Source organism: Chenopodium album, chromosome 1 (genome assembly GCF_948465745.1).
Source record: "Chenopodium album chromosome 1, dcCheAlbu1.1, whole genome shotgun sequence".
NCBI lineage: Eukaryota > Viridiplantae > Streptophyta > Magnoliopsida > Caryophyllales > Amaranthaceae > Chenopodium > Chenopodium album.
The window spans coordinates 55,178,991-55,190,466 of NC_137834.1; the positions used below are offsets into that span (position 1 = coordinate 55,178,991).

Consider the following 11,476-nt stretch of genomic DNA (forward strand, 5'->3'; position numbering starts at 1 on the left):
CCAAAGTTACAAATAAAAGTTAACGGAGGTAGTATAAAAAGTTTATATTAGGAAATTATACATTAAAATAGTCCCAACAACATCTTACATGACTACATTGACTTTCATATAATAGCTAAAAAAGATGGTCAAAGTGAGATGTGTGAATAGTGCAGAATGTCAAATCGTTAAGAGTAATTTGGGACGAAGGGAGTACAAGAATAATTCAAAGAAATTATTACAATAATGGCAATGATAATAAGAGTACGTATTAAAACTAAGATCAATAAGAGAGTGAGGTATAACTCAATTAGTTCTTCTTAGTTTCAGGAGATCTTAAAAGTGATTCTTAGCCAAAAGTTCTAAACACAAAAAAAAAAAAAAAAAAAGAAGTTAATAAAAGTCAAACAATTACTATAATCCATGAAAAAAATAGCCTTAATAAATATAGTGAGTTTTTCGTCAAAAAATAAATAAATATATATACAGAGTTGAATTTAACCCAATGAATCACCCGAATATGACTCGACTAGAAGTTAACCCGACCCGAAGTTGGCCCGGAAATTGGACCCGAAAACTGACCCGACCCGAATTGACCCGACCCGAAAATTGACCCGACCCAAACTGACCCGACCAAACTTGACCCGACCCGAACTGTTGACCAGATACCTGACCCGACACGATTATCAGTCGACCCAAAATCAACCCGAAATCCGAAATGACCCGACCCGAACCGAACTTGACCCGATAATCTTTTGACCCGAACTTGACCCGACCCGAAATGACCCGACCCATACCCGACCCAAATGACCCATTTGCCAGGTCTAAATGTTGCTTAGTTTAGGTGTTGAGTGCCCCTAAGCCAAACTTCATTGAAGCTAATTTTGCCTTTAAAAAATGTGTCAATTATTTATAAGATATTTTAAGCTACCTGCTACCGTATCAATCAAATCAAATTGCACGTTCTACTTTTAGCTAAATTTATTAAATATTTAACTATATGTAACAAGTTGCAGCTAATCAACTACACATTATTTATTGCCCCCAAAATCATGGTGCAAAATATCTATAATTCAAATTCTTTTTATTGAGAGAAAACTTAAGATTTTGTTTGTTGAAGTTGAGCAAATGGATTCAATTGATGTTCAAAACCACCCCCTTTTGAGCACTCAAAGATCAGCAGTGTCTGATGACAATCTGCTGCAACAGTTGGGTTACAAACAAGAGCTTAATCGAAGCCTTTCGTATGTTTTTTTTTACTATCTAACTTATTATTCTTATTATAATAATGTCATTGTTTTGGTGTAAAAGTCATTAGCTCATATAGTGGTGTAGGCGAGATTCGGGATTTGATCACAAGTCTTGAGTAGTATCATTCTCTGAGACTGACTTTACCACCTAACCTTACCTGACATTCTTTCTTGTGTTTAATTTTTTTTTTTTTTTTTTTTTTCAATATTTCTTTTACAGTCTTACTATGCCAGCTAGTCAACTAGTGGAATTCATCTACTATTTCCGTTTCATATTATTTGCAACGATTTGACATAATGTAGAGAAAAAAATGTCTAATCGTTGCAAATAATTTGAAACAAACGTAGTATGTTTACGGCTTACTTTTCAATATGAATATTAGGAAATGATTTATCACTTCTAATCTTAATTAATTGGTACTCTATAAATTATTGAAATGGGATTATCACATAACTTTTGATTTTTTAACAATTAAAGATTCAAGATGTATTTTGATGACCATTTAGGATGTTAATGTTTTGATTTATAAGAAGGTAAATTAGTTGGGTTTACTGTCATTAAAATTGGTGTTGTTTAGAGGATATTGTTAAGTGTCTGGATAAAATCACCTAAGTTTTAATGCTTCTGAGGTAAGCTGAATGATATTTTGTTTTTCATATGGGAGTTGTAAAGAGATTGAATAAATGATGTAGACGAGATTCAAATTAAGGTCTTGGATACCAGCCGCGTGTACCACTGAGGGTACCAACTAAGTACAGTGAATGACTGATGACTACAATGACAAAAATACATAATGATGTACATATTGTTCAAATTCAATCTGACATATGTTATGACTTAATTTGGTGATGCAGGGCAATTGCCAATTTTGCAGTGACATTCTCCATCATATCAGTATTAACAGGTTTAACAACAATGTTTAATATGGGGTTAACATACGGCGGACCTGTAACCATGGTGTATGGCTGGCCTATTGTTGGTGTTATGACTATGATGGTGGGTTTGTCCATGGCGGAGATTTGCTCCGCCTTCCCAACATCTGGTGGCCTTTACTTCTGGAGTGCCAAACTTTGTGGGAATCATTGGGGGCCCTTTGCTTCATGGCTCACTGGCTGGTACGTGTCCCAACTGACCGCCTTTATCTATTCCATTCCGTGTCTCATCTTATGTCCATTATCTCTTATGACAATGATTCCTCGATGTAATGAATGTTTTTTATCTGCTCTTGCAGGTTCAATATAGTTGGTCAGGTAATTTATGCTCTGAATTCACTAGTAAGACTAAGAGCTGAGGTTTGCTGTTTGCATTTTTCTGATTTTCTATGATTTGCAGTGGGCTGTTACAACCAGTGTAGACTACTCTCTGGCACAGTTGATACAGGTGATCATTCTACTCAGTACAGGTGGGAAAAATGGTGGTGGTTACGAAGCATCCAAAAACGTCGTGATGGGCCTTCATGGCGGCCTACTTCTTATACATGCATTGTTGAATAGTCTCCCTATTTCATGGCTATCCTTCTTAGGACAGCTTTCTGCAGCTTGGAATGTTGCAGGTACTTTGAATTTCTTGTGCTTTATTATTATACTAGAAGTGAATTTTAGTCAATAATACCTGGCTTTGTGTCTGACTGTTCTTTTAGGCGTCTTTGTGCTTATGATACTCGTCCCCCTCGTTGCCAAGGAAAGGGCTAGTGCTGAGTTTGTATTTACTCACTTCAACACTGATAACGGCGAAGGGATCAAAAGTGTAGTATACATCTTTGTTCTTGGACTTCTAATGAGCCAATACACTATCCTAGGCTATGATGCATCTGCTCACATGGTAAGAACAAAGTAGATTTTCTAACTTTGTTAATCACATTGTTAGGCAATAAAAACCAATAAATACCAACATTATTTGTCTTGTTAAATTTCAATGACAGACAGAGGAAACGAAGGATGCAGCCAAGAATGGACCGAAAGGAATCATAAGTGCCATTGTTATATCTATAATTGTTGGCTGGGGTTACATTGTTGGTATCACGTTTGCTGTCACCGATATTCCATACCTATTGAGCAGCGAAAATGATGCTGGTGGTTATGCTATAGCCGAAGTATTTTACCTAGCATTCAAGAGTAGATATGGGAGTGGAACTGGTGGAATCATATGCTTGTGTGTTGTTGCTGTTGCTGTATTTTTCTGTGGCATGAGTTCAATGACCAGCAACTCTAGGTGATTAATCTATTTCGTAATCAAAATCTTTTATACTTTGTATATGTAAATATGTTTGATCTCTGACTTTACCTACATTATTGTTTCTTATGCATTAGGATGGCTTATGCTTTCTCAAGAGACGGCGCCATGCCATTTTCATCTGTTTGGCAAAAAGTGAACAAGCTAGAAATTCCTATTTATTCAGTTTGGATGTCTGCCTTCATATCCTTTTCCATGGCATTAACGGTATATATGCATCAGTTTATTACGACAGATTAGTCTATATTGTCCGAATTCCTGCTCTTCCTGACAAAACTGTCTCTTTTTGTAGTCTCTTGGAAGTTTAGTAGCATTTGAAGCAATGGTTTCAATAGCAACAATTGGATTGTACATATCATATGCATTGCCCATATTCTTCAGAGTGACTATAGCTCGCAAATCCTTCGTGCCAGGACCCTTCAACTTGGGGCGATATGGGATACTTATTGGATGGATTGCAGTTGTTTGGGTGATTGCGATTTCGTTGCTGTTCTCACTGCCTGTTGCCTATCCTATCAACACCGAGACTCTCAATTATACACCAGTTGCTGTTGGTGGTCTTTTGATTCTTATATTATCTTATTGGATTCTTAGTGCTAAAAATTGGTTCAAAGGTCCTCTTAAGAATGTACTATTTTGATCCGTCAGATAGATCATAAACATTGTGGCATGTAGAGGCTTTTTTTTTTAATAACACATTTGTGACTGATCAATATATTGAAGAGAATTGATAGTTCTTGATTACTGGCAACAAATTGATTGACACCATTTGATAATTGTATAAAGTATGAGTATAAACTTATGCAATTTTGTGTCAGTAAAAATTATACTAATATATACATCCAAACTAATTCAATTGATAATTAAAAAAAGTTAGAAGAAAAAAGAAATTTTGTCAAATTACACCTTTTAAAAACCAAACTAGTGCGTGATTTAAGCGATGTCCCGGATTATTATTTTGAACACTTGTAATCTGTATACTATACTAACACAGGGTATACCGGTATACTAGCTTCATGGCTGACACATGTCCTTGTTTTAATTTAATTTAGGCTATTTTATTTTATTTTATTTTTATATTTTTTTTTTGTAAAAAACTATTTTAATGTATATTTATCATAAATCTTATTCATATATATTATCACATATTATAGAATATTTCTTGTAACTATAATATCTTTTATATATATAGGGAAGTATACGTTACACATGAATCTAATATCATATAACTAATATATAAAGCTAAACTTTTAGCCAGGCGACGAGATAGCGACACTTGGCGTTCCAATTTTCCGCCAAGTGTCGCGCCACGTAGGATAGAATTATATTGAATTCAATTTGTAGGATAAAAAAATTAATTTAGAATTCTATTTTCAATCAAATTTGGATAAAATTTTAAGATAAAATTGTTAATTTAGAGTTGAATTTTCGATAAAGTAACAATATTTCATATGTACAAATTAAATTATAATTTTATTAAAAAAAATTATAACACTCATAAATTATCATATAAATTTATTTTTTGTATCATAGTATTTATTTTGGAGCGAAGGAATTAGCTCAAAGTGCACCACATCCATTATTTATAATATATTCTAATCAATTAAAACAACATACTTTACAATCTAATATAATTTTATTACTGTGTGTAGACCTATCAATCGACTCGGATCACGAGTCATATCGGACAGGGTCATTATTTCAGGTTAAGGATCAAGAAATGTTTTTCACCAATGTTATTATTATTAGTCATTACATGCCTACTATATAGTTTAAATCATCACAAAAACACATCAATTCCTAACTAATTTTGTATCAATGATATGTTTTAAAATTTGACATATAGATTAAAAATTTATCTTAAAATTTAATAAACAACCCGGGCATCGCACGGGCACAAAACTAGTATATATATAAAGGGGAGTTTTTTCCCGAGTTTTTAAAGAGCCACGTAGGATTTAATTATCTTAGCGCGCCATGTAGGATAATAAATTTTAGTGGTAGCCAATAAAATAAGAGATTATTAATTTCTTTTAGAATTAAATAAATCAAATGCCACGTAAGCAAAATTGACGAATCATATTTTTAAGTTTAAATTAATTAAATATAAAATATTATCTTTTGATTTTATGAATTTTATCTAAATATGTAACAAATTTTAGCACATAAATAAATATATATATATTTTTAGAAAATTCAAACAAATCGTGCATCGCACGAGCTTCATCTAGTATTTTACTAAATTGCTTAATTTTAAGGAGTCCTATATAATCTTTGTCAAATATATACATGTATAATTTTTTTTTTAAAAAATAAATACAATATATTTAACAATAAATTGTAAAGTAAAATATTGACAAAAAATCTAATGAGGAATATTTTATTCTTAATAAATACGTAAGTATTTGATAATGAGGAATATTTACAAGTTGAAAAAATGTAGGTCTAATATATCATTTGAAACATAATAAAATCTTCATTAATTCCTATATTACAAATATCTATCAATTTATTAAAATAATACATTTGAAAAAAAAAATAATAATAATAAAAAAAAATACACCACTTGTCGCCTAAACTGTCACGGAAGAATAATGTAATATTCAATACTTTCTAATTTTTTACAGAAGATGACATGAAAATAATTTCCAGCTCATGTCATCCTCCTAAATCAGATGCATTATCTCATCCGCTATAAATACTTTGGCGTTGCCGAGATTGAACATAGATGCCTTGATGAGTGTTCCGCTACTATCTCTGATGATAACACCTGATGCTGTTGAGTTGTTACGAACTGAACCGTCAAACTTGAGCTTGTCAATCTGTATTCTATAGACACCTAAAAATGTCTCCCCAACCGATGATGAACAATCTTTCACCACCATTATTGGTTGGGTTAAGTATTTAATCTTTGGAGTGCTTAATCCATATTGTCATTTAATAAACCAACCCAATTCTTAGCCCATTTCCCCAAGCCATTACTGATATTCTTCTTTTCGTGTTCACACCACAACGCCGATCTAAACTGATTTTGTGGCCCTATAGTTTTGATCCAATTATTATTTGGTTGGATATGACTTTCAATAAGCTTTTCAACGGTATATCATAAGCGCAATTCCAATTTAAAGCGAATAAGATATGAGCAAAACACTAAACTCGGCCCAAAACGGATACCCTTTCACTAAAACGCCCATATCTTAAAATCTACAAATGATTTTGACATGATTCTAATTGGGTTGGAAATTAGACTTTATAAGATTTCCAACAATATATTATATGCCTTATTCCAAGTTTTGGATCAAAAGTTATCATAGTTTTAAAAACGCGTAAAAAGATGGAATTACCGCGCAACAGCTAAAACGCCGCATCCCGGTATTCTCCACCGTGTCACGGTGACTTACGTGTATTTTCCATGTTTTCTCTCACGCGCAAAATGTGTTTTAGGGTAAAAATACCTCTTACACATGGTCCAATCCTGTAACACCCCAATAATTCTCTCTCTAAACCTGTGAGGACCCTGAACAATATTCAAGAGAAATATTGGTGTGCTACCGTCACGTGGTCAAACGTTAAGGCCCTATCAGAAAATAGCAGCGGAAAAACTAACTTAGTTATAAATAAGTTTCAAAACCAATAACCAAAACCAAATTAAATCTTACAACTTGGAACCATTAAGACCCTTATTCAAAACCCCACAAAAGTAGTAAATAAATAAAACTAGAGTTTAAATAAATTCAAACTTATGAAAAGAAATAAACTGCAAACAATAACCAACTCTCCACTCAAAATCCCACCACCTTGACGTAAGACCAAACTATGTAAACACCTGTGATGAGTCTGCTCCCCAATATTACAAGTGTAAAGATTAGATCGTCACAGGGTCATTGAAAGGCGAAGGCCGTGACCAAAGAAAGACACACAAAGCACGCGATCAGCAAACCTGAGTACATACAAGCTGCGAAACATAATAAGAAATCCCTATCATGCTACTAATAATCGATCGTCACACATCATTAAATTATAGACTCAACACACGACTCAATTGTTAGGTTACTAAGAATTCACTAATTAACAGTAGTTAATTCATCATTATTTTAATCATTGGATTAAGCAATAGACAAGGTTGTCCAACCCATGCTTCATTTGGAACATCAATAAAAGAAAAACTCCATGCCTCCTTTCGGAAACATCAATAAACATCCAACGACCACGGGCGCGACTCCGTGACCGTAGTTAGTATGAGATCTCATCTAACTCCTAGTTTTGAAAAGTATTTGAAATAAGAGACTCGTAGATCAAACGGACTCGAGAAAAGTGCACGGCTAATACCCCGCGTACCCCAACCCCTGATTGTCATTACTCTAGATGTGCACCAATCCAGAGTTTTATTGCTCATCCATCTTGCACTTTACGTGATTTACAAGTTTAGAATTTATGATGACTCACATGCAAAACAATATAATCAATCAAATATCACATCATTCCAAGCAATCCAAAGTTCCAATTCAATTCTTGATTTATTAGTGGCAAACAATATTTAGTATTGAATCATTTAACTACCTCGGTGTATAAACACCTTAAGTGCATAGGGCACTTCACAAACTTAACCTCGTCATATAAGACTTAAATTCTTCCTTTACTCATCCTGTTTGCATAATCATGAATGAGTAATAAATTAATCATTTCACCAATCACATACCTTTGCCTCTAAGCGCACCTTGCATAATTAGAGCACAAATAAAACTTGCAATATAAAATAGTGCACGTCATACGAAATTCACAATGTATAACCAAACAATTTAACCCAGTCATCCCTATACATGATACTAAGTTCTCGATCCGTCCTTAAACATGCATCTAAAAGCAAGGTTTCGTAACTCGTACGTACCTTGAATAAACGAATTGGTATGCCACTTTACTATCTAGAAATCACTTTCAATAAACACCTCTCCTAAACCAAACAATAACATCTCAATCAATACCCAATCAATCAAATTTACAGCAATACTAACTTACTTTAAAACCTTCAAAATCCAAATCAAACAACACTTTAAAACCTTCCCTTTAGTTAAAATTAAAGGCTTATATATAGTTCTTTAAATTTTCTTCATAAAAACCTTAAAATACACTCTTATACATGAAATTACAGCAAGTTTAAAGTTAAATAAAAATCTGAAAATTATTTAAAAACCCCTAATAATCTCCCTTTTTAATGGGTGATTAAACCCTCTTTATAAAACATCAAAAGTAGTACTTAGAAACTATTTCCAGCAATTTAGATTAAATAAAAGGAAAAATTTCCCGTAATAATCCCACCTTTGGGCCGTCCGCTAAAAATAATCCCACCTTTACCCTCAATCCGCTCAAATTGGTCCCAAGTGACCTGCAACCGGTTGAGTAAGTTTTTTTTTCTTAATTAAGTTTAATTTACACGTGTCACTACGTGATTGGTCAAAAAATAAGTTTTAATTTTAATTTTTTATAAAGATGATTATTGGAGTAATTAACATTAATTACTTCTTTTAGTATTGTTTTTTTTTTTTTAAAAAATTCTTTTAATAAATGATTAAAAATTCAAACAACCACCACCATCCCCAGTCACCTCTACGCCGCCACCATTGGCCCGGACCAAACCCTTCGCCGCTCCCAAACCCGGGCCGGTCGCCGCTCCTCAACCTACTTCTGTCTATCGTCTTTAAACTGATGGTGAAGCCGAAACAATTCCCGTAACAATAGTAATGCCAAAATTGATGGTGAAGGTCGAATTTGATGTTGATGACCGAAATTGATGATTTGGAAGGGAAGGGGGGCCGGAATGGGACGAAGGAAGGGGAGGGGTCGAAATCATGGTGAGGGTAAGGGGAGGAGGCCGGGAAATGCGACGAGGGAAGGGATTGGGTTGAAATTGACGGAAAGGGGATTGGGTCGAAATCGGGTTGAAGGGAAGGGGAGGGCGCCGGAAAAGGGACATGGGAAAAGGAGGATGCCGGAAAAACGTGTTGAGGAAGAGGAGGAGGCCGGACCGCCGGAAATGGGATGAGTGGTTGCCGGCACAGCAGCCTCCCAGCGGTGGCGGCAAGGGCTGCGGGCTGGGTCTTTTTTTATTTTATTTTTTTAAAGGTTTTTTTTTTAGTTTTAATTTGTTTAATTTAATTTTTTTTATTTAACCAATCACAAGATACCACGTGTCAGGTAACTTGGTATAACAAGTTAAATGACCGGTTGGGACCAATTTGAGCGGATTGAGGGTAAAGGTGGGATTATTTAAAAATAATCCAAAGGTGGGATTATTTTTAGCGGACGACCCAAAGGTTGGATTATTCCGGGCAATTTTTCCTAAATAAAAACCTTTCAAAACTTTATCAACACATCACTTTAATACTCAATCAAAATTCTCCTAGTAAATAATCACTTCCTAAAAAACAATCAACAATTAATATTACTAGCCCAATAATTTCCAACAATATAATATGATGAAAAACCTCTTAAAACTTAAGTAAAACATATATTTATGCTTAATTAATTTTAAACATAATTAATTTTATTAATCAAATTCAAGGATAAAATTTAAAGCATAAAAAAACTTCGTTAAAAATCAAAAACTACTCGAAAACCATATTTAAAGGATGAATTTGGCCACGAGAGGGTGGTGCTCACTACCATAGTAGTGAGTCTTTCTGAAAACGTTTTTTCACATGGAAAACACTACTCTTTTATAAAAATCGGACGAGTTCAGAACCTGATCGGGATTAAAATGAGATTAATATTAACGAACGGAAATCTAAAAATTAAAACACGAATTTACGTGTTCAAAATAATATGGAATTAAGTTAAACTAATTAGTAGTTATAATCACCAAAATTTCAAAACATCATTACTATAAAAACCCTAAATCAATTGTTCATAAAAACCCTAAAATCATGATTTTCAATAATTAGAAACCCTAGGTAATGAAATTTACAAAATCAATTATGACATTTATAAAATCTGAAATTATAAAGTTTAATCATCAAAATACAATTTGATACTTATTTAATTAATTTCAAACAATAAAATCAAAACCCATAAATCAATAATTATAATTATACAAATTAATAAAATAAAGGAGAAAATAAGACTAACCTTTTTGTGTGGGAAAATTTTGGGGACTAATGGGGTATTTATAGGGGAGAATGTTGTAGGGTAAATAGAAAGATTGAGCCTCATAAAATTAATGGGCCAAATGAATGAAATGTATTAAGCTTTAGTTGTATTGAAATAAATTATAGAATGAAGGTTCATAAAATGATTTTTGTACCAAAATAATTTTTGACCCAAATTAATAATTTGAATATTTTGAAATTAAATTACGGAAAAATACAAATCAATATTATAAATAAAATTAAATTTCATTAATAACATATTTAAAAATACGGGGGATTACAAATCCCATAATGACATGTGGCCCAATCAAAGAGTGACACGTGTCGCAATGGGTAGATGACACGTGTAAATGAGCTCATAAAGAGCACCTGAAATGTGAGAAAAAGGGGGGCCTTTCTTACATCAAGGCCCGAATCCCGAGATTCCTGGAGTAAGCCGCAAAACGGCGGCGCCCCCATTTAACACGTGTCAGCACCTGGTTGCACAGCCAATCAAGACACAGAAATTTAGGGTACAAAACCGTAAAGGGGCACAAACTTCTACCCCTATAAATACCCCAATCATTTATGATGGGAGGGGTGGATTTAAGACATAACAATTAATATAGCATAAAAACAACTCCAACTTCTCTCTACTTTCTCTCTCTAGCTTTTCGGTTTCTGGTTACTAACTTAACAGTCGGAGGTGAATATTTCGCTTACAGAATATTCGTTTTTTTTTGCAGGTGTCAAGTCTCGTTGCCAACATTACGTGACCAGTGTCCCGAGGGAATAAAAAATCCCCAAAACATTTGGCGCCGTTTGTGGGGACACTCGTCCGTAATGGCAATAGATGGTCAGACACCTAATGTCGGCCCTGGCCCTAGTCAGGA

General features: G+C 33.7%; 1 protein-coding gene across 1 annotated transcript; it reads left to right on the forward strand.

The window, feature by feature from the left end:
- The first annotated feature begins 1,001 nt into the window (after nt 1-1,001).
- LOC145587121 (amino-acid permease BAT1 homolog) lies at nt 1,002-4,200 on the forward strand. Its single transcript, XM_081643996.1, has 8 exons — nt 1,002-1,223; nt 2,085-2,345; nt 2,462-2,480; nt 2,563-2,782; nt 2,870-3,051; nt 3,152-3,441; nt 3,540-3,669; nt 3,755-4,200. The coding sequence occupies exons 1-8, from the start codon at nt 1,108-1,110 to the stop codon at nt 4,100-4,102; spliced, it is 1,566 nt and encodes a 521-aa protein (XP_081500122.1). The 5' UTR covers nt 1,002-1,107; the 3' UTR covers nt 4,103-4,200.
- The last annotated feature ends 7,276 nt before the right edge of the window (nt 4,201-11,476 follow it).